Source organism: Bos grunniens, chromosome 22 (assembly GCF_055505025.1).
Source record: "Bos grunniens cultivar Pamir isolate PY7600 chromosome 22, Bosgru_T2T1.0, whole genome shotgun sequence".
In the NCBI taxonomy this organism is placed as follows: Eukaryota; Metazoa; Chordata; class Mammalia; order Artiodactyla; family Bovidae; genus Bos; species Bos grunniens.
The window spans coordinates 55690205-55713181 of record NC_141186.1 but is presented as its reverse complement, the minus strand read 5'-3'; the positions used below and the strand labels follow the sequence as shown (position 1 = coordinate 55713181).

The 22977-nt window shown below is 45.5% G+C and overlaps 2 protein-coding genes and 1 long non-coding RNA gene across 56 annotated transcripts in view; 1 reads left to right on the top strand and 2 right to left on the bottom strand.

Annotated features, from left to right (window-relative positions):
- ATG7 (autophagy related 7) overlaps window positions 1-3537 on the bottom strand; it is a 282407-nt gene extending 278870 nt beyond the window's left edge. For 27 of the 50 annotated variants that reach the window (XR_015151824.1, XR_015151826.1, XR_015151821.1 and 24 more), the window contains exon 1: window positions 3505-3537. The gene's annotated coding sequence lies outside the window, so the exon portion shown is untranslated. Of the gene's footprint in view, window positions 1-2927 lie in introns of all 50 variants that reach the window. The other 23 variants (XR_015151829.1, XR_015151830.1, XM_086368527.1 and 20 more) reach the window with 4 other exon arrangements.
- Window positions 1910-14670, top strand: LOC147348668 (uncharacterized). The gene is made up of 2 exons (XR_015151835.1): window positions 1910-2284; window positions 11008-14670. It is a non-coding gene; the product is annotated as an uncharacterized LOC147348668 (long non-coding RNA).
- A 1369-nt stretch (window positions 14671-16039) lies between these two features.
- Window positions 16040-22977, bottom strand: part of HRH1 (histamine receptor H1) — a 110019-nt gene continuing 103081 nt past the window's right edge. For all 5 annotated transcript variants that reach the window (XM_086368547.1, XM_086368548.1, XM_086368550.1 and 2 more), the window contains one exon: window positions 16040-18944. In XM_086368547.1, the coding sequence (XP_086224673.1) occupies window positions 17435-18910 (1476 nt within the window). In that variant the 5' untranslated portion in view covers window positions 18911-18944 and the 3' untranslated portion in view covers window positions 16040-17434. The remainder of the gene's footprint in view (window positions 18945-22977) is intronic.

Genomic DNA, 22977 nt, shown 5'->3' with positions numbered 1-22977 from the left:
GACAGAGCAGCACCTACTGGTTCCCCCTTGAACACCCTGTGGCCACAGGACTGGAAAAGGTCAGTTTTCATTCCAACCCCAAAGAAAGGAAAAGCCAAAGAATGTTCTAACTACTGCACAATTGCACTCATCTGACATGCTAGCAAAGCAATGCTCAAAATTCTCCAAGTGAGGCTTCAACAGTACGTGAACCGAGAACTTCCAGATGTTCAAATTGGATTTAGAAAAGGCAGAGGAATCAGAGATCAAATTGCCAATGTCTGTTGGGTTATAGAAAAAGCAAGAGAATTCCAAAAAAACATCTACTTCTGCTTTACTCACTATGCCAAAGCCTTTGACTGTGTTGACCACAACAAACCATGGACAATTCTTAAAGAGATGGGAATACCAGACCACCTGGCCTGCCTCCTGAGAAATCTGTATACAGATCAAGAAGCAACAGTTAGAACTGGACATGGAACAATGGACTGATTCCAAATTGAGAAAGAAGTACATCAAGGATGTATACTGTCACCCTGCTTATTTAACTTAAATGCAGAGTACATCATGAGAAACGCTGGGCTGGATGAAGCACAAGCTGGAATCAAGACTGCTGGGAGAAACATCAATAACCTCATATATGCAGATGACACCACCCTTTTGGCAGAAAGTGAAGAGGACCTAAAGAGCCTCTTGATGAAAGAGGAGAGTGAAAATGCTGGTTTAAAATTCGATATTCAAAAAATGAAGATCATGGCATCCAGTCCCATCCCATCACTTCATGGCAAATAGATGGGGAAACAATAGAAACAGTGAGAGACTTTATTTTCTTGGGCTCCAAATTCACTGCAGATGGTGACTGCATCCATGAAATTAAAAGACGCTTGCTCCTTGGAAGAAAAACTATGACCAACCTAGACAGCATATCAAAAAGCAGAGACATTACTTTGCCAACATAGGTCCACCTAGTCAAAGCTATGGTTTTTCCAGTAGTCATGTATGAATGTGACAGTTGAACCATAAAGGCTGAATGCTGAAGAACTGATGCTTTTGAACTGAGGTGTTGGAGAAGACTCTTGAGAGTCCCTTGGACTACAAGGAGATCAAAACAGTCAATCCTAAAGGAAATCAGTCCTGAATATTCATTGGAAGGACTGATGCTGAAGCTGAAACTCCAATACTTTGGCCACCTGATGGGAAGAACTGAATCACTGGAAAAGACCCTGACGCTGGGAAAGATTGAAGGCAGAAGGCGATGACAGAGGATGAGACGGTTGGATGGTATCACTGACTCAATGGACACGAGTTTGAGCAAGCTCCGGGAGTTGATGATGGACAAGAAAACCTGGCGTGCTACAGTCTGTGGGGTCGCAAAGAGGCGGGCACAACTGAGCAACTGAACTGAACACACAGTGGGGCGTCACTAGAAAAAGCAGGGAGGATCGGGAGAAAGAGAGGAGGAAGGCATCAGAGAATCTTTTTTCCATGAGCAAAAGTGGAAGACAGAGGTCATTCTGACTTCCAAGTAAAATCTCTGAGGTCAAGGGTACTGACCAAGCTACTTATCATTTTTATCTCCACATAGAGGGTTCATTCTCCATCCTCGACCCCCAAAATCCTGACTCCCCAGCATCATCCAACCAGTTACCAGTCCAGCAAATCTCACTTCCTTGTCTTTGAATGCACCCACCCCTCTCCATCCCCACAGGTGCTGCCTTGGTTCAGGCCCCCCTCCTCCGGCACCTGGACTACAGCAACGGTGCCCTGCCCGGTCTACCTGCAGGTCCTTCCTGCCCACTCTAATAAGCACATCACTGCCTGGCTACTTTAAAAGAGATAAAACCATGGCACAACCCTGCTTAAAATTCCTCAGGGCTCTACCCCTCACACCCACATTTCCAAATAAAGCTTCTTAACATGTCTTAACTTGGCAACAGTAACTGCAGCAGTTTGTTGTTCACTGGCCACCAGTGCCAAGTGGTGGAGAAGGCAGTGGCACCCACTCCAGGACTCTTGCCTGAAGGATCCCACGGACGGAGGAGCCTGGTGGGCTGCAGCCCATGGGGTCGCAAAGAGTCAGACACAACTGAGCGACTTCACTTTCACTCTTCACTTTCATGCATTGGAGAGGGAAATGGCAACCCACTCCAGTGTTCTTGCCTGGAGGATCCCAGGGATGGCGGAGCCTGGTGGGCCATCTATGGGGTCGCACAGAGTGGGACACGACTGAAGAGACTTAGCAGGAGCAGCAGGAGTGTCAAGTGGCTAACATCCTCTAATTCACTTCTCACAGCAACCCTAGAAGGTGGGTTAATGTCTGCCCTTTGTTTTTGTTCTGTTTTTTTTGGGGGGGGGGGGCTGGGGTGGGGTTGGGGATGTTTGGCTACGTCATGTGGCTTGTAGGATCTCAGTTCCCTGATCAGGAATTGAACCCCAGTCAAAGCAGTGAAAGCCAAGAATCCTAACCAGTAGGCCACCAGGGAACTCCCTATTTGCTCCTTTTACAGATGAAGAAACTGAAGCTAAGAAAGGGAGTGACCAGCCCAAGCTCACAAACTAGCTCAGTGGCAAAGCCAGACATGGCACACAAGCACCTCAGCTTCCAGAGTCTGTGCTCCTCACGCTGTCGCCCACACAATCCTTCATGATCTGGCTTTCCAGAGTTGCCTCTTCCACAACAGAGCATTCCAGCTTGAGTGAACTCCTTGCTGGTCACTCAATGGATAGCCTTCTGTTCATGCCACTCCAAATGTCTGGGATATCGTCCCACCTCACTGCCCTCTTCACCTGACTAATCCTGCTCATCCTTTAGGACCGAAGCCTACTGATGCCTCAGCCTGACCTGCGAGCACCCTAAGTCCGCCAGCAACCCCCTACAACAGTTTCACACTGTAGCGCTATCTCCTTGACTTAAAAAAAAAAATTAACTCGAGGACAGGGATGTGTACCTTACTCACTTTGGTATCCCCAGCTTGCAGAGCAGTGCTAGATGTGCAGCAGCAGCTCGATCAGTATTTACACTTATTCTCTACCATGAGAAACTGGCTGGAACAGAAAAAGGACCTTGCGGTTGCATGTGAGCCCTGTACTCAGCTCCTTAAAAGCGTTTCAACATCATGCCACATGAAGGGAGGAGAGGAGTTGGCCAGAAAAGACGCGCCAGTCACAGCAAAACCGGGCAAAGCCAGGAGAGAGAGCCCAGGCGTGCTTGTCCCCCGTGTGCCCACACAGGATGTTCAGAGCACTCGCTGCCAGGGGACAGGCGGGAATTACTTTGTTAATTAGCAAAAGCTTCCTAGTCGGAAGACCCCGGGCTGAATCAGCCTGAGGGGGACGTGACCGCAGACAGAAGGCGAGAGCCAGAGTCGGTGTGTCTCCCTAGCGGAGGGAGGCCCGCCTCTTGAAGGAGGCTCCTCAGACCCGCCGTGACCCTCGACCTCACCGCCGAGCTCACCCCTCAGGCCCAGGGCTACAGAAACCGACCTCGCAGGACCCCTGTCCTCCTCAACGGCGCGGCTCACTTACCGCCGCCCAACTTCCGGCAACCGCGGCGCTGTCCGCGGCGCGCGTCCCGATGACGCAGTGGCCCCGCCCCCGCAGGCGTGAGGGGGGTGCGCGCATGCGCACAAGGACGCGCTAGTCGGCCCAGTGAAGGAGACCCTAGCACCCGGCGCAGTGGGAGGAACCTGGACCCTGGGAAAGGCGGGTCATCAGGAGGCTGGTCACGCCCCCTTGGGAGAGCCGGGGGACAGCCTCTCTATCGGAGGTGGCAATGTGTATATATGGCCCTAGTGATTTGAGAATGACAGGAATTATCACTTCCATTTTCCAGGCAGCATTAAATTTTGTATCACAGGGACCCTTAGGGAGGCACGTGTGGAGAGACAGGCCCTTTTTAATGCATTAAGTGAAGTGAAAGTCGCTTAGTTGGTGCCCGACTCTTTGTGACCCCATGGACTATATACAGTCCATGGAATAATCCAGGCCAGAATACTGGAGTGGGTAGCCTTTCACTTCTCCAGAGGATCTTCTCAGCCAGGGATTGAACCCAGGTCTCCCACGTGGCAGGCAGATTCTCTACCAGCTGAGCCACCAGGGAACCCCAAGAAGACTGGAGTGGGTAGCCTGTCCCTTCTCCAGCGGATCTTCCCAACCCAGGAATCAAATCGGGGTCTCCTGCATTGCAGGTGGATTCTAACCAACTGAGCTATCAGGAAAGCCATTTAGGGCCGGATGAAAGTCAACAGTGACCAACCTCCTCTTTCTAAATCAGGTATTTTTCTCACAGCTTCCTGGTATCAAGGGATAAAGTTGTTCATTCCAAATTGTTTATTGAGAGTATACTATGTTGCAAGCATTGGACAGTGTTAAAGACACAACAGTGAGTGTAAACTTAATCTGACATACAAGGCCAGGACTCTAACGTAACTCTATAGAATACTATTTATTGATTATCTATCATAGTTCCACGGTTTCCCATCTCTAATCATCACAAAGGTACTGCAAGGCAAAAATTATATCATCCCCATTTTACACATGAAAGAACAGAAGATATGAAAAGTTTTGACTTTTTGAAGGTTAAAAATCTTTGGGGCTATGATTCTAGTGGAAACATATTTGACTGCAAAATAAGAAAACAAACTCAGACTTATTTATGTGCTTAGTCACTCAGTCATGTCTGACTCTTTGCCACCCTATGGACTGCAGCCCGCCAGGCTCTTCTGTCCATGGGATTCTCCAGGCAAGAATACTCGAGTGGGTTGCATTTCCTGCTCCAAGACTTATTAAGGAGATACTTTATTCAGAAGATTTATTGCAGAGGGTGTGGTGGGGGAGGGGAGGACTAGAGCAGTGGGGACACCACGCCAACCAAAGCTCTGTAGGCTTCTCATTCGGTTCAGTCTCTCAGTCATGTCTGACTCTTGGTGACCCCATGGACCACAGTATGCCAGGCTGCCCTGTCCATTACCAACTCCCAGAGCTTGCGCAAACTCATGTCCATCGAGTCAGTGATGCCATCCAACCATCTCATCCTCTGTTGTCCCCATCTCCTGCCTTCAATCATTCCAGCATCAGAGTCTTTTCCAATGAGTCAGTTCTTTGCATCAGATGACCAAAGTATTGGAGCTTCAGCTTCAGCATCAGTCCTTCCAATGAATATTTCAGACTGATTTCCTTGAGGATTGACTGGTTTGATCTCATTGTAGTACAAGGGACGCTCAAGTCTTCTCCAACACCTCAGTTCAAAAGCATCAATTCTTCAGTGCTTGGCTTTCTGTATAGTCCAACTCTCACATCCATACATGACTACTATGGTTTATACAAAACCATAATTTTGACTATATGAACCTTTGTCAGTAAGTAATGTCTCTGCTTTTTAATATGCTATCTAGATTAGTCATAGTTTTCCTTTCAAGGAGCAAGCATCTTTTACTTTCATGGCTGCAATCACCATCTGCAGTGATTTTGGAGACCAAGAAAATAAAGTCTCTCACTGTTTCTATTGTTTCCCCATCTATTTGCCATGAAGTGATGGGACCGGATGCCATGATCTTCATTTTTTGAATGTTGAGTTTTAAACCAGCATTTTCACTCTCCTCTTTCACTTTCATCAAGAGGCTCTTTAGGTCCTCTTCACTTTCTGCCAAAAGGGTGGTGTCATCTGCATATGTGAGATTATTGATGTTTCTCCCAGCAGTCTTGATTCCAGCTTGTGCTTCATCCAGCCCAGCATTTCTCATGATGTACTCTGCATTTAAGTTAAATAAGCAGGGTGACAATATACATCCTTGATGTACTTCTTTCTCAATTTGCAATCAGTCCATTGTTCCATATCCAGTTCTAACTGTTGCTTCTTGATCTGTATACAGATTTCTCAGGAGGCAGGTCAGGTGGTCTGGTATTCCCATCTCTTTAAGAATTTTCCACAGTTTGTTGTGATCCACACAGTCAAAGGCTTTAGCATAGTCAATGAACCAGAAGTAGATGTTTTTCTGGAATTCTCTTGCTTTTTCTATAACACAACAGATGTTGGCAATTTGATCTTGGTTCCTCTGCCTTTTCTAAATCCAGCTTGAACATCTGGAAGTTCTCGGTTCACGTACAGTTGAAGCCTCACTTGGAGAATTTTGAGCATTGCTTTGCCAGCGTGTGAGATGGGTGCAATCGTGCAGTAGTTTGAGCATTCTTTGGCATTGCCTTTCTTTGGGATTGGAATGCAAACTGACCTTTTCCAGTCCTGTGGCCACTGCCGAGTTTCCCAAATTTGCTGGCATATTGAGTGCAGCACTTTCACAGCATTATCTTTCAGGATTTGAACTAGCTCAACTGGAATTCCATCACCTCCACTAGCTTTTTTCGTAGTGATGCTTCCTAAGGCCCACTTGACTTCACATTCCAGGATGTCTGACTCTAGATGAGTGATCACATTATCATGGTTATCTGGGTCATGAAGATCTTTTTTGTAGAGTTCTTCTGTGTATTCTTGCCACCTCTTCTTAATATCTTCTGCTTCTGTTAGGTCCATACCATTTCTGTCCTTTATGGAGCCCATCTTTGCATGAAATTTTCCTTTGGTATCTCTAATTTTCTTGAAGAGATCTCTAGTCTTTCCCATTCTATTGTTTTCCTCTATTTCTTTGTACTGATCACTTAGGAAGGGTTTCTTATCTCTCCTTGCTATTCTTTAGAACTTTGCATTCAGATGGATATATCTTTCCTTTTCTCCTTTGCTTTTCATTTCTCCTCTTTTCTCAGCTATTTGTAAGGCCTCCTTAGACAGCCATTTTGCGTTTCTGCATTTCTTTTTCTTGGGTGTGGTTCTGATCATCACCTCCGGTACAATGTTACGAATCTCTGTCCATAGTTTTTCAGGCACTCTGTCTATCAGATCTAACCCCTTGAATCTGTTTGTCACTTCCACTGTATAATCGTAATGGATTTGATTTAGGTCATGCCTGTATGCTCTAGTGGTTTGCCCTACTTTCTTCAATGTAAGTCTGAATTTGGCAATAAGGAGTTCATGGTCTGAACCACAGTCAGCTCCTAGTCTTGCTTTTGCTGATTGTATAGAGCTTCTCCATCTTCAGCTGTAAAGAATACAATCAGTCTGATTTCCGTATTGACCATCTGGTGATGTCCCTGTGTAGAGTTGTCTCTTGTGTTGTAGGAAGAGGGTGTTTGCTATGACCAGTGCGTTCACTTGACAAAACTTGTTAGCCTTTGTCTTCCTTCGTTTTGTACTCCAAGGCTGAACTTCCTGTTACTCCAGGTATCTCTTGACTTCCTCCTTTTACATTCCAGTCCCTTATAATGAAAAGGACATCTTTTTTTTTGGTGTTAGTTCTAGAAGGTCTTATAGGTCCTCATAGAATGTTCAGCTTCAGCTTCTTCAGCATTAGTGGTTAGAGCATAGACTTGGATCACTGTGATATTGAATAGTTTGCCTTGGAAACAAACCGAGATCATTCTGTCATTTTTGAGATTGCACCCAAGTACTTCATTTCAGACTCTTTTGTTGACTATGAGGGCTACTCCATTTCTTCTAAGGGATTCTTGCCCACAGTAGTAGATATAATGGTCATCTGAGTTATATTCACCCATTCCAGTCCATTTTAGTTCACTGATTCCTAAAATGTCGATGTTCACTCTTGCTATCTCCTGTTTGACCACTTCCAATTTACCTGGATTCATGGACCTAACATTCCAGGTTCCTATGCAATATTGTTGTTTATAGCATTGGACTTTACTTTCATCACTAGTCACATCCACAACTGGGGATTGTTTCCACTTTGGCTTCATCTCTTCATTCTTTCTGAAGCTGTTTTTCCACTTATCTCCAGTAGCATATTGGGCACCTACTGAGCTGGGGAGTTCATCTTTCAGTATCCCATCTTTTTGCCTTTTCATACTGTTCATGGCATTCTCAAGTCAAGAATACTGAAGTGGTTTGCCATTCCCTTCTCCAGTGGACCACATTTTGTCAGAGCTCTCCACCATGAGCCATCCATCTTGTGTAGCCCTACATGGAATGGCTTATAGTTTCATTGAGTTAGACAAGACTGTGGTCCATGTGATCAGTTTGGTTAGTTTTCTGTGATTGTGGTTTCCACTCTGTCTCCCCTCTGATGGATAAGGATAAGAGGCTTGTGGAAGCTTCCTGATGGTAGGGACTGGCTGTGGCGGAAACTGGGTCTTGCTCTGATGGCAGGGCCATGCTCTGTAAATCTTTAATCCAACTTTCTGTTGATTGGTGGGTCTGTGTTCCCTCCCTGTAGTTTGGCCTGAGGCCAAACTATGGTAGGGGTAATGGCAGTAATGGTGACCTGCTTCAAAAGGACTTATGCCAGTACTGCTGTATTCAGTGCCCCTGATCTCATGGCAGGCCACTGTTGACCCACACCTCCACCAGAGACTCCTGGACACTCACAGGCAAGTCTGGCTCAGTGTCTTGTGGGGTCACTGCTCCTTTCTCCTGGGTCCTGGTGCACACACACGGTTTTGTTTGTGCCCTCCAAGAGTCTGTTTATCCTGTGGAAGTTCTGTAATCAAATCCCAGTGGCCTTCAAAGTCCAATTCTCTAGGGGGTTCTCAAACCCTTTGCTGGATCTCCAGGCTGGGAATTCTGTTGTGGGCCCTAGAACTTTCCCAGCAGTGTGAGGACTTCTTCAGTGCAATTGTTCTCCAGTGAGTGGGTTGTCTGCTTGGTGGCTCTATGGCGGGGCTCACACTGCGCCTCCCGGGTCTGCTGCACCCAGAGCCCCTGCCCCTGAAGCAGGCCACTGCTGACCTGTGTCTATGCAGGAGACACTCAAACACTCAAAGGCAGGTCTGCTTCACTCTCTATGGAGTCCCTGCGTCCTTGTGTGCACAAGGTTTTATTTGAGCCCTCTGAGTGTCACTGGTGGGTGTGGGGTTTGATTCTAAATGTGATTTTGCAGGTGTCTCAGGGATTAGGCAAAAAGAGTTTTTCCTTGAAGAGTGAAGAAAGCCAGAAAGAACTAGATGTGGAAGAGTGGGAAGAAAGGGTGGCTTGACTAAACAGTAGTAAGTCAGAGGATGTTTTCGGTTGAGGCCTGCATGTTCGCAGAAGGAGTCATATGCTGACTCAGGCTGTGCGTGTGTGCCACATTGCTTCAGTCATGTCTGACTCTCTGCGACCCCAGGGACTGTAGCCCACCAGGCTCCTCTGTCGGTGGGTTTCTCCAGGCAAGAACACTGCAGTGGTCTGCCATGACCTCCTCCAGGGCATCTTCCCGACCCAGGGATCAAACCCACGTCTCTTATGTCTCCTGCACTGGCAGGCAGATTCTTTACCACTAGGCCACCTGGGAAGCTCACCTTGGGCTGTTGCTGTTCAGTTATTCAGTCGCTAAGTCATGGCTGACTCTTTATGACCCCATGGAATGAAGGATGCCAGACTTCCTTGTCATTCACTATCTCCCAGAGTTTGCTCAAACTCATGTCCATTGAGATGGTGATGCCATCAAACCATCTCATCCTCTGTCACCCCCTTCTTAGAACTTCTGCCTTCAATCTTTCCCAGCATCAGGGTCTTTTCCAATGGGTTGACTCTTTGCATCAGGTGGCCAGAGTGCTGGAGCTTCACTTTCAGCATCAGTCCTTGCAATGAATATTTAGAATTAATTTGCTTTAGGATTGACTGGTTTGATCTCCTTCCAGTGCAAGGGACTCTCAAGAGTCTTCTCCAACAGCACAGTTCAAAAGCATCGTTCTTCAAAAGCATCCAGCCTTCTTCAAGATCCAACTCTTGTATCCCTACATGACTATTGGAAAAAACCATAGCTTTGACTACACAGACTCAGGCTGAGGGCGTGCAAAAATGAAGGAGACTGGAAAAATGAGAGAAGTTTAAAATTTTGTTGACCAGCATTTTGTTCTATTGATCAGTGGAAACAGTACCTCGGGGAATCTTTTATGTGGTAAAGAATAGGAATTCAGAAGCACTGTGTGTCACCTTGCCAGAGCTACTGAGTGAAGCAATCAGGAATCTTATGTAGGTCCTACGGGAAGAGGTGTTTCTTTGCAGTAAACCATTTCCAGAGGACAAAAGAGTTGGGAGATTTCTTCACCATCCCTGTTTTTCAAGAGTGCAGGGCTCAGGTAGAAGTCAACGTTATCATCTCTCTCCACTTTATCCGGCTCCTGTCCTGCCACTGCCTGCTCAGACTGCTTGTGTCGGTCACACTAAACTGATTCTGGTGTTTAAAGCACACTCTGCTCTTTCATGTCTCCATCCCGACAACATCCTCTCTCTTTCTCTTAGGCTCCAAAACACGGTTTTGAAATGTGGTTGAATCTTAGACAAAATGTTAACGGAGAAAGAGTCCATACTGTATCATTCCACGTGCAGAAAGTTCTAGAATCAGCAAAACTAATCTATAGTGACAGAAGTCACTTCAGTGGCTGCCTGGGGCCTAAAGGAGAGCGTTATCTGCAAAGGGACTTGAGAATCTTTCTAAGGTGATACAAGTCTTCTATATCTTGATTGAGATGGAGATGACATGGTTGTACACATCTGTCAAAATGTATTGAGCTCTGCATTTAAAATAGGTGTATTTTACTGTATACATCAGGCTTGCCCAGTGGCTCAGGAGTAAAGAATCCGCCTGCAACGAAGGAGCCACAGGAGATTTGGGTTTGATCCCCGGGTGGGGATGATCCCCTGGAGTAGGAAATGGCAAGCCACTCCAGTATTCTTGTCTGGAGAATCCCATGAATAGAGGAGTCTGGCGGGCTACAGTCCATGGGGTTGCAAAGAGTTGTACACAATTGAAGTGACTGAGCACACATCCATTACTGTATATATTGAATGTAATAAACTTGGTTTTAAAAAAGATAAGTGGCGATGTCACCTTCTAAGTGAAAATGTGCCTAACACCCACCTATCCCTGAGTTTCAGTTAATTAAGCATCTATGAGGCTGAGTTGAATGTAGTTCTTTATAAGATTTCCTCTGCTGGACTTCAAGATCTTTGTAATGAATCCTTTTTTTGGTCTTTTTTTTTAGAGTTTCTGCTCTGCTCACAGTGATTCCTGCTCCTCTGGGAACTGTTGGTCCTCTGCCCATGTTATGCCAACTTGCTCCCACCTCCCTTTGGAGCTGATTGCAGCAGAGGCGGACATGAGACGATTCTTCACTCTGGCTTTAGAGTTTTGAACTGATGCTCAGAGCAAGTAGAAATAGGAATGATTCATGTAAGTCAGTGGCAGCATTCTAGTGGGAATGTCCTCGGATTCTGGTTGATGAGGTTCCAGAAGCTGACTTGACTTGAGCCTTTCAGAAGTGAGGTCATCCCAAGTGCTCCTGGATCCCACGAAACATGCCAGTAGCCATTCACAACGTTTGTTTCTGTCACTTGCAAGCCTGTAGTAGATCCATGGGGTGGAAACCATATCTGACATGACCTCTATTGTCTCCTAAGGCCTGGTCCCAAGGACTGGCCCAAGAAGTGCTCAAAAGCATTTGTTAAATTATTAGATGAGGTCTGGGCATCCCACGTAGATGGTCACCTAAGTCACAAATGTGGCCTCCATGTTAGCAGGGAATTGGGGTGAGGCTCAGAGCAGATCCCCCCCTGCTGCCCAGTACTGGGGAGACAGACCACTGGAGCACCAAGATGGTGAGCCTCAAGAAAGAGGCATGACCAGGAGCCATAAAAAGACAGAACATTCTCAGACATAGTGGGGCAGCGAGGCCTATTACACTTATTCAAGACCACAGTGATCCAAGTCAGCGTACCTTCATCACTTCTCTTACAGCTCACTTGAGGGCATCACACATCCCCGCACAATGGGAACCATTGCACAACCTAGGTTTTGTAAGCTCAAGAAACTGTGGCATGATGTGCTGGCCACGTAGGTCTTAGCAGCGTTGTTTCCTTATGGCTCTTCACATGCATCACAGCCAGGACAGCCCAGAATCTTCCTCGTCTTGCTCTTGAGACTTATGTTTCTCTCCTAGAAGACCCATCTTCAAAAGAGAGACAAGCAATCTTCTGCCAAGCAAATGACCGATTTATCAAATGGCCAAATCTGGAGACTCGTGGATTTTTCTGAATGGACATTTTTGCCGGGGACCAGCCCCGGCTGATCCAGGGTATTCGAAGGAGAGACGGCGTAGGCGAAGATCAGGAGACAATTGCTTAATTAAACATTAATTAAGGATATAAAGAGTAATAGAATGAGGATAGCTCAGTGAAGAAATTCAGTGGAGAAAAGAGGCTGAAATAAGGATAGCTCAGTGAGGAAATTCAGTGGAAAAAAGAGGCTGAATAATTCAGCCAGAAGGTAAGAGAAAGAACGACATGGTGAGACCAAGTTTCGGTGAACAAGGCCCGCACTTTATTTTCCAAAGTAGTTTTTATACCTTAAGTTATGCATAGAGGATAATGGGGGAAGGGGTAGAGTCAGGCAGCAAACCAGGCTTTCTTCCTGCAAACTTATCATATGCAAAAGCTTAGGTGATTTGCATCATCTTCTGGCCCGGAGGCCTGTTAACATTTTAAGACCTTTTCTTCAGAAAACTTATTTTTCTCTAAAGGTGATTGGTCAGGAGCCACCCTCCAAAAGCATTAGATAAAGTTGCATTCCTACAGAGCAAAGGTGTGGTGGGCTACAACAAGAAAAAGAATTAACTCAAGGGTCCCAGGTTACAAACATTAAAGCTACTACTTACACCAATTATATTAATCAATACACTGCCAGGGACACAGCAGGTAAGGGATATGGAAACTTAGCAGCAAACATTGGCCCAACAAGTGAAAATCCCTTCACCAATACAATTTCTAATCAATCTTTTGACTACTCAAAAGAATCTGTGTTTAGACAGTTTAGAACATCTCCTGCCTCTCACAGTTGGGAGGCTCTGAACAATCACATGTGGCCGGAAAAACCTATTCAGGCAGGCTAGAGGATTTCCAAAGGAGTTTGTAGGTTAAACACTGTCACATCCAGGAATTATTAACTGGAGCTGTAAGCTAACTCTTTTTTCAGAGAGGTAGTGGGGGACAGCCCCCCGTAAAGTCAGAGGTGTAGGTGAAAGCACAAAGCAGAAAGTAGGCAGACTCTGGTTTTGGGGGTAGATTGCTCAAGAATTTCCAGGGAGACTCCTGAGGCTTGATCCCGCCTTTGCGTATGCCAAGCCTCCTTCCTCATGACCTTTGCCAGAGGCGGAGCTCGCTCCCCGCACATTTTATAAGTGTAAGCAGATAGGTAGGAGGTCTCCAGAGAAAGAGAACCAGGCATTGGTTTCTTGACATAAGAGAAGCTATTTTTGGCCTTAGTCATTTTGTGATCTGAGCCTGGCCACAGTGCTTATCATTGAACAGGTCTCAGTAATTAATGATCTTAAGGGAACAACAGCAGCAAAAAAAAAAAAAAAAAAAACCCTGCAGGAACACCTTGACTGTTATCAAGCAAGAGAAGTAATGATAAGCAGAAATAATACCTGTTGTAAAGACTCCCAGATCTGTTTCAATGGTAAATACTAGCCTGAAGCACTTTCTTGAGTTGCTTTGCAGAATTTAATTTGCAACCCCTGCAATCCCCCCCTACCCCGCCCCACCCCACGCCTTAGGAGCTCAGTCACCAGATCAATTGCAACCTGAAGGATGATGATGTTGACCTTTTCTGATTCTTGTGACTTCAATCAACACCCCAGCTCCTTCATGAATATGCAAACAACCCTAGCTTAAATCTTCCCCAATTTTGCTGTTGGGGAGACAACTGCTTTGGGAAAGATCTCTGGTGTTCTCCTTACAACGAGGAATAAATACTTATTCTGCAAAGAATAAATTCTTCCTTTTCCTGCTCTTGGGTTTGGTTGTGTCTTTTGGCTCAACATGCACCAAAAGGCAAACCCAGCCTTTGCAGTAACATTAACATAGCAATGTTGAAAGTTTATGGCAATTTCTACTGGACGGAATGGCTTTGCAAGCTTTTATAGATTCATATGATGATGTAATTGATGGTTTTCATATTGCCTTCAGACTACAAAGAAAGCTGATCGCAAAGCATTGATGTGTTTGAACTGTGGTGCTGGAGAAGACTCTTGAGAGTCCTTTGGACTGCAAGCAGATCCAACCAGTCCATCCTAAAGGAAATCAGTCCTGACTATTCATTGGAAGGACTGATGCTGAAGCTGAAACTCCAATATTTTGGCCACCTGACGCAAAGAACTTACTCATTGGAAAAGACCCTGATGCTGAGAAAGACTGAAAGTGGGAGGAGAAGGGGACAACAAAGGATGAGATGGTTGGACGGCATCACTGACTCGATGAACATGAGTTTGAGCAAGCTCCGGGAGTTGGTGATGGACAGGGAAGCCTGGTGTGCTGCAGTCCGTGGGGTCGCAAAGAGTCGGATACAACTGAGCGACTGAACTGAATTGAACTGAAGGATGAAAATAAATGCTAAGGGTGGGTTTATTCTTCCTTTGAATATATTTAAACTATGAACACATTAGTGAAGAATATATTCTTTTATCCCCTCCCCTTTTAGTATAAAATAAGCCTGAATTCTAACTCAGGGAAGACAATTCTTTGGGACACTAGTCCACCTTCTTTTTGGTCCATTGGTTTTCAAAGTAAAGTCAGTATTCTTTGCTCAAACAACTCATCTCTTGATTTACTGGCCTGTCGTGCGGGAGCAGTAGGAGCTTGGACTCAGTAACACCCCCACCTCCCCTGGTTTCCTCGTGTTTTGACCCATCATTCTCCCCTCTTCACCTGCAGTCTCTTCACCTCTATGGCTCCGCTCTCTGCCACTTGGCCTCTCCCTGCAATAGCAGTGATCTGGGGACAAAGCATATGGAACCTTCCTCAACATGCAGCAGTGAGGAAAAACAAATGTCTGTCACTCTAACTTAACAACTTGCAGAAAACTGCTCTTAAAAAACTCATCCAACACGCATTGTTGTAAACCCTGTAAATTGTTAAAAAGAAGCCAATGTTTGGTAAGCTTCGCACACTGGTCAGGGGAGGAATTGAGTTCAAGCTCATCAGCTTTAAGTCCATAAAGAGAAACCCAAGGGGGTGGCTTCTTTTTAATCTAAAATGTATAATCAAGTTTTAATCTGTAATCAAGTTCTCTTAACAGCCTTTTCCAAGAAGGCAGTTATTTTTTTATTTGGAGCAGAGAGCCTGGTTTCAACTGGATTTTGTGTAAGCCATCAGCCACTAATTCTTTCCTGAATGGGCTAAGGCTGAGTTATGTCTGCACGCTCATCCACTGCCTTTCATGAATTCAACAGTTAATTCAATCATACAGAGAGCTGGAGGAAGAACAGGTTGATACCGTGGAAAGGAAGCCCATTCCAGAATCAGGTCTTAGACTCGGTTCTTATTAACCCTTCTGTGCTATGGTTTACCTATTTGTAAAACCACAGAAATCTGCCTCACAAGGTTGTAAAGATTAGATAGAAGTGGTAAAGCATGAAGTATATGCTCAGTATACTTTAAAACTCTGAGTCCCCACTGGGTACCATTTACCCTGCAAGCGCCATAAACACCATACACAGTAATGCATGGAACCTTGTTTTTTATGCAGCGGCAGATTATCCTGACCATTTTTGTTCTTGTCAGATTCAAATCCAGATCTTGTTGACCACGGTCTGAACTTGTAACCACTTGGCTTCACTAGGTGCTTCACCTGTTCACCAATATCGGGAATGGGTACTTAGCCATTTGTCTTTGTGGGGTGTGTCTCTAGAAAGACTTTAAAGTGCTCCTTGGTCCAGAGGGGACCCAGGAAGCAACTCTTCTGGTTTCTGACATGGAAACAGACCAGGATAACCCAAAACAGGATAAAAGTCTCTGGCTTCCTCCAGTTTTGAAGGAGAAGAGCTTTGGGAGGTGCAAAGTAGAGAGGGAAGCTTGTTGTAAAAAGTAAGTCCTTTTCTAAAGACATTTACAAATATGACCAGAAACCAAAGGGAAACCTTGTATCAAATCTTGTACCATTTAACATTACATTTCAGTACATCTTCTTAAGTCCAAGAGACTCAGAAAGGCAGAATTAAATCAATCAACCTTATAACAGTATAGCTTCAAAGATCATATTTTAGTAGGTAAAAATCTCTCATTTTAACAGATCATGCAAACAGGAACACGAGACATAAAACACCAGCTTGTACAGACACTCCCACTGGCTACATGTATTACAGTTTAACATCCAGTTTTAGCATATAAATCACAACCAGATTGCAACATAAACACCAGCTAAAACTGCCTGTTCCCATTCCTTTGTAAGTTTTGACTTAAAAAGTATGACCATAAAAGTACATGATGATGTTTCTTGGATAAACACAGCAGAATTCCCAGATGAAAAAGTATACTGTTCCTTCTTCAAGTATCACCTCTGTGGCCACATTCTATGTCAGCTGTTCTTCCTCTCAATATACTCCTGTGAACTGCCACCACTGTCAGGCATTATGAATGTGTGTGTGTGTGTGTGTGTGTGTGTGTGTGTGTGTATACTGAATAGAACAAATTTTTGCCTTTTGGAGAAAATGTGTTACAGTGAGTTGAAGCCACAGGATGTTTGCTCCAGCTTTCTTACAACTAGTTGTGTGATCTCAGGTCCCTTCTTGCACCTCGCTGTTCCTCCTTTGCTTTTCTCATAACACCATTCTCCTGTTGTGGGGTGTCATGGGGCTTAAATGACATCAACCTGGCACAGCCCTCAAGCAATTGGCTTTCTTCTCCCCACTCCTCTTTTTTCGTTTCTAATATACAACCATCTAAAAAATATTCCTTTTCTCTTTGAGGGAGGCATTTAACCTCTTCTTTAATAGGAGAATGGAATTTGGGTTTGAAAATGATGGATGTGCAGACTGCATCATTTCCCATCAACTCTTAAGATGTGCATGAGTGAGAAATAATACAGTGGAATCAGCCACGGTGGTTCAGGCACTGGATCTGGAGAAAGCTGCAAAAGAGGCTCAGAAGAGAGGTGTTCTGAGATGTGGCAGTCACAGTGGAGTAGCTGTCCTGCCTTTCAAGGTGACCCCGGTCAGGGACAGCATCTATCTGCATGTCTAAGGTCTCTGCTCCACAGACGTGGAGCTCCATTTGAAGAAGGCTCCAGAGTTCCACTGGAACTCTACCCACAGGTCCCTTGAGTCGCCCAATAATTTGAGTGTGAAAGCTGGAATTAGAGTGTGAGCCTGAGGCCCCCACATTCCCGAGAAACAGGAGAGCTTGGACAGATCTGAGTCTCTTGCAAACATTCAGCTCTCAGAGTACAATCTCTCTGCTGACCACCACCATCTGCTGTTCTTCCCACTGCGCCTACGAACCTTCCAAACTCCCCAGCCCCTAAGACCATTCTTCCGACTCCAGAAGGCCCAGGTGCCTGGCAACGCAACAGGCTTCCTCCTTCACTTCCTTCAGGGACATCAGTAAGCGTCACTTGGCTGCATCCCCTGGGAGTCTCTCCTAGGAACGAATGTGCAGAATTTTCTTGAAGGTCTTCTTGAAGTTCTCATTGCACAAGGGGTAGATGAGGGGGTTCAGCGTGGAGTTGATGTAGCCCAGCCAGATGGTGAACATGTGCACATGCTGGTTGCAGCAGCTCTCACAGAAGGCAATGACCATGAAGAAGATGAAGTAAGGAATCCAGCAGATGATGAAGGCCGCCATGATAAAACCCAACTGCTTGGCGGCCTTCCGCTCTCGGTTCATGTGCAAGCCAGACACGTACTGTCTCGAATGCGAGCAGAGCCTCTTCCAAGTGAACTTGATGTACTCCAGGCCTGTGCTAGACTCGCTTCGCGACTTGCCTTTCGCCGGTGCCGGCTCTGCGGGGGTGTCCGAGTCTGTCCGGGAGAAGGACTGGCTGTCACCTAGGATCTGATCCTCTAAGGCCTCCTTAGCCCCAGGCATGCTCAGGCCCTGCTCACTCATCTCAAGCTGGTTCTGGCTCTGGTTGATGGCTGTGTAGCCCCTGCCACTCCCCTCTGCCTCCGGCTGCGCCTGCACAGTGTCAAGCGGGAAGCAGTAGTATTTGCCCAGTTCTCCATCCTTCTCTTCCTTCTCTTGGCTGAAGACACCTGGAGATGTCACCTCTTTTGGCTCTTGAGATGGTGGCTTCAAGACAGGTCCACCCCCGGTGTCTTTTGGCTTCCTTTTCAGAACCTCCCAGGGGGACTCCTTCCCCGGTTTCTTAGCGCCCACCTGGAGGTTCTCCGGCTTCATCTTCATGTCAGAGAAGGAGGGGAAGGACCCGTTGATGAGCTCCCGGTGCTGGCAGTGCTGCCGCACAGCCTTGTAGATCTTGGCATAGAACCAGAGCATGAGCAAGGTGGGCAAGTAGAAGTTGATGATGGCGGTCATGACTTTGAACCACGTGACGTTGTAGAAGTCCGTCTCACACTTGTCCTCCCGGGGCTCTGGGGTCTTTGGCTGGAAGTGACGCCAGCCCAGAATGGGGATAATCCACAGGAAGGAGAGAAACCAGGCGGCTAGGATGGTGATGGATGCTCGGGTCTTGGTACGATACCGCAGGTACTTGAGGGGCTGCTGCACAGAACGGTAGCGGTCAATGCACAAGATGAAGACGCTGAAAATGGATGCCGTGCTGGCCACATAGTCCATGGAAAGCCAGAAGAGGCAGAGAGGACGCCCCAGGGACCACCTAGACATGAGGAGGTAGAGGATGTTCATGGGCATGACGACCACCCCCACGATCAGATCGGCCACTGAGAGGCTGACGATGTAGAGGTTCCCCACGGTGTGTAGTTTCCGCTCGCTGCGCACAGCGTACAGGACCAGCAGGTTGAGTCCCACTGTGACCAAGGAGATGGTGCTCAGGACCACCACCAGGGGCGTCAGCTGGGCATTGTTGGCAGGGGCAGTCTTATTCCCCTCACACATCTTGTCTTCGAAGACGCAGGAGGAGTTGGGACAGGTCATTGGCACAAGTGTAGCCTCCAGCTACGGCTCACTCCTGGGGGGAAAGACACAAGGATTCAGGTCAGAGGTCCCGTGATCAGTAGCATCACTCAGCACTGTCACAGGCATCAAACCATGGTTGTGTGCGATCAGGATGATAGACACTGCTGGTTACCTGCAGCCTGTACCCCCTGCCTCCTTAGCCATCCCCTCCTTCCTTCAATCATTGACTATTCGTTGCATCGCTGAGCACTGTACTGGGTGCTGGGAATACAGCAGTGAACAAAGCAAAAACCTCTGTCCTCAAAGAGCTCACATTCTAGTGGAGGGGCATGGGCTAAAACGAGGTGAGGTTTGTACAAGTCCCCTGTTGCACACACGTGCTGGGAGGTAGGTTGCATCATGATTGGTCTAAGCTGCATATGGTGCCGTTGTTTCTCTTTGCCAGTGGCTGGTCTGGGAGCGGGTGTGAGACGTGCCTCTGGCTGACGAGGTAGATGGGGCAGTCTCATGGCAGAGTTGGGGATCTGGAAAAGTTCTTCCTCTCTGACAAATGAGCAACATGAATACAAGGGTGTTTCCTACTCGCCCTCTTCTTTGTGATAGGAAGTGATGCATGGAGCAATGGCAATCATCTTGGGGCCATCAGGGAAACACCAAGAAAACCACTGAGATGCCAACTCAGAGTCTAGTTGTTACTGAGCTGCTGAGCTGACCCTGGAGTCTTCTTCCACCAGGCTGGTTATTATGAGAAATACTTCAATATCTTTTTTGCTTAAGTCACTGTTGTGAGAGTTTTTACTTGCATCTAAAGCACTGCTAACCAATATAAGGGAGGGTTACCAGGGCACACAAAGCATGAAATAAATGTAGAAAATCTGCTTAGATGAATGGTTCTCAAATCAGAATAGGATTATGTTGTCTGAGAAAGCATTTTTATCATTTCACTTTTATATTTGAATTTTTTTTTCATTACATAAACTATGCAAAGTAATATGTAACACACCCTCTGCTGGGGGGCTATACTGAGAACAGACTGCCACAGCTGATCCTCAACTGGGGTGGGAGGTCACAGTTGGTATTAAAACTTACAGAAGGTGTTGTTAGATTTTTATATCAATCAAAAAGTGGTATGAGTTTAAGGAAAACTGAGAAATACTAACAGCGTAAATGTCTCTTAATAATTCAGCAAAAAACATTATTTCTACATTAAGGCAACACCAGATAAATTCTTGGCTAGACAGCTATATTCTTATGACTTTTGAAGATAAAAAGCAAAACCCAGTCCAAAACAAATGGACCTAATTAAATTTGAATTCTTTTGCACAGCAAAAGGATCTATGGACAAAATGGAAAGACAGTCTGCCGAATGGGAGAAGATATTTGCAAATGATATGATTGACAAAGAGGTGAATATTGAATATATACCAACAGCTCATATAACTCAACATCGGAAACACACACACACACACACACACAAAACCAAAGAACCTGATTAACAAATGGACAGAAGACCCTAATGGACATTTTTCCAAAGAGGACATGCAGATGGCCAAGTAGCACATGAGAAGATGCTCCACAGCACTAATCATGAGGGAAATAAACGTGAGTCAAAACCACAATGATACGTCACCTCATATCTGTCAGATGGCTATCAGCAAAAAGAACACAAATAATGTCGGTAAGGATGTAGAGAAACGGGCAACCTTATACACTGTTGGTAAGAATGTAAATTTGTATAACCATTATCGAGAACAGTATGGAGGTGCCTTAAAAAAACTAATGTGACCCAGCAGTTCCGCATCTGGGTGTACATCTGACAAAAACAAAACACTAACTCAGAAAGACGCGTCTACCCCAACGTTCGCTGCAGTGTTATTTACAACTGCCAAGATACTGGAGCAACCTAAGTGTCCATCAACAAATGAATCGAGAAGACTGTCGCATATTATATATGTATGCACAATGGAATACTACTCGGCCATAACGAATAAAAGTTGCCATCTGCAACAACACAGATGGACTTAGAACGTATTACGCTTAGTGAACAACCTCAGATATGCAGATGATACCACTCTATTGACAAAAAGCAAAGAGGAACTAAACAGCATTTTGATGAGGGTGAAAGAGAAGAGTGAAAAAGCTGGCTTAAAACTCAACATTCAAAAAACCAAGATCATGGCATCCGGTCTCATCACTTCATGGCAAATAGAAGAAGAAAAAGTGGAAGCAGTGACAGATTTTATTTTCTTGGGCTCCAAAATCACTGCGGATGGTGATTGCCCCCATGAAATTAAAAGACATCTGCTCCTTGGAAGGAAAGCTATGACAAACCTAGACAGCATATTGTCAGCTACAAATTGGTACTTGCCTGTCAACTACAAATCGGTACTTGCCAAGAGCATCTGCCAGTGACTGAACAAGCGTTTGCCATCTGCCTCTGTGGAGACTGAACCTTGTGCCTCTGCAGCTGTTAACCTGAAACCCCCTCTGTTGAAGGAATCCAGGGTGCAGTGAGGCATTCTGTTCTCCAGGGAATCTGGTGGGACAGGTCTTCAGATAGTTAGATATTTTCAGGAACTGATTTCACGATCCCAATCCTTGTATCTCTTCATATTTAGAAAAACACTAAATCCCTTCATGGTGACATGAGCTCCTTGTGACTAGCAGAAAAACTTTTGTAGAGTAAGCTCTCGATTGCATTGAACTTCCCCATCACCGAAATCGTATATATTGACATTTCCCAACTGCTTCTTTGCAGCAGTCTCTCATAGCTATCTGAGGGGCTGTCTCCTGGGCTGTAGTCCTCATTTTGCCCCAAATAAAACTTAGCTCACAACTCTCAAGTTGCACACATCTTTTAGTCGACAGTATTAAAAAGTAGAGGCATCACTTTGCCGACAAAGGCCCATCTAGTCAAAGCTGTGGTCTTTCCAGTAGTCACGTGCAGATGTGAGAGTAGTACCATAAAGAAGGCTGAGCACTGAAGAAGTGATGCTTTTGAACTGTGCTGGAGAAGACTCCTGAGAGTCCCTTGGACAGCAACGAGATCAAACCAGTCAATCCTGAAGGAAATCAACCCTGAATATTCATTGGAAGGACTGATGTTGAAGCTGAAGCTCCAATACTCTGGCCACCTGATGCGAAGAGCTGACTCATTGGAAAAGACCCTGATGCTGGGAAAGATTGAAGGCAAAGAGAGAAGAGAGTGGCAAAAGATGAGATGGTTAGATAACATCCCTGACTCCATGGACATGAATCTGAGCAAACTCTGGGAGATGGTGAAGGACAGGGAAGTCTGGCATGCTGCAGTCCATGGGATCACGAAGAGTCGAATATGACTTAGGGACTGAATAACAACAGTAACCCAACAAAAACACAAATGCTTAGTGACTTAGTCCAGACAAAGACAAATACTGTATGATTATCACTTATATGCGGAATCTGAAAAACAAAACAAACAAGTGAATATAATAGAAAAAGAAGCAGACTAGTAGATAAAGAGAAGCAGTGATTACCAGTGAGGAGAGGGAAGGGGGAAGACAAGGATATGGGTACAGGATGAAGAGGTACAAGCTATTGTGTATAAAACAAAGAAGCTACAAGGATACACTGTGCAACACAGATAATATAGTCAACATGTTAGAACTATAAATAAGCTATAAAAATACGAAAACACCGTGCTGTATGCCTATAAGTTATACCTATAATAAACATAATATTGTACATCAGCTATACTTCAACTGAAAAAAAAAAAAAAAAAAAAAAAAAAAACAAGACCCTAAGATATTTGATCTTTATGGAAGGAACTCTTGGGTTACTTCACTGGAAAAGAGCTACTTGAACAGCACTGACTTTTTGGTTGTTGTTCAGCCACCTTGTCGTGTCTGACTCTTTGTGACCCCGTGGACTGCAGCACACCAGGCTTCCCTGTCCTCCTGGAGCTTGCTCAAACTCATGTCCATTAAGTCAGTGATGCCATCCAATCACCTCATCCTCTGTTGTCCCCTTCTCCTCCTGCCCTCAGTCTTTCCCAGCATCAGGGTCTTTTCCAATGAGTTGGCTCTTCGCATCAGGTGGCCAAAGTA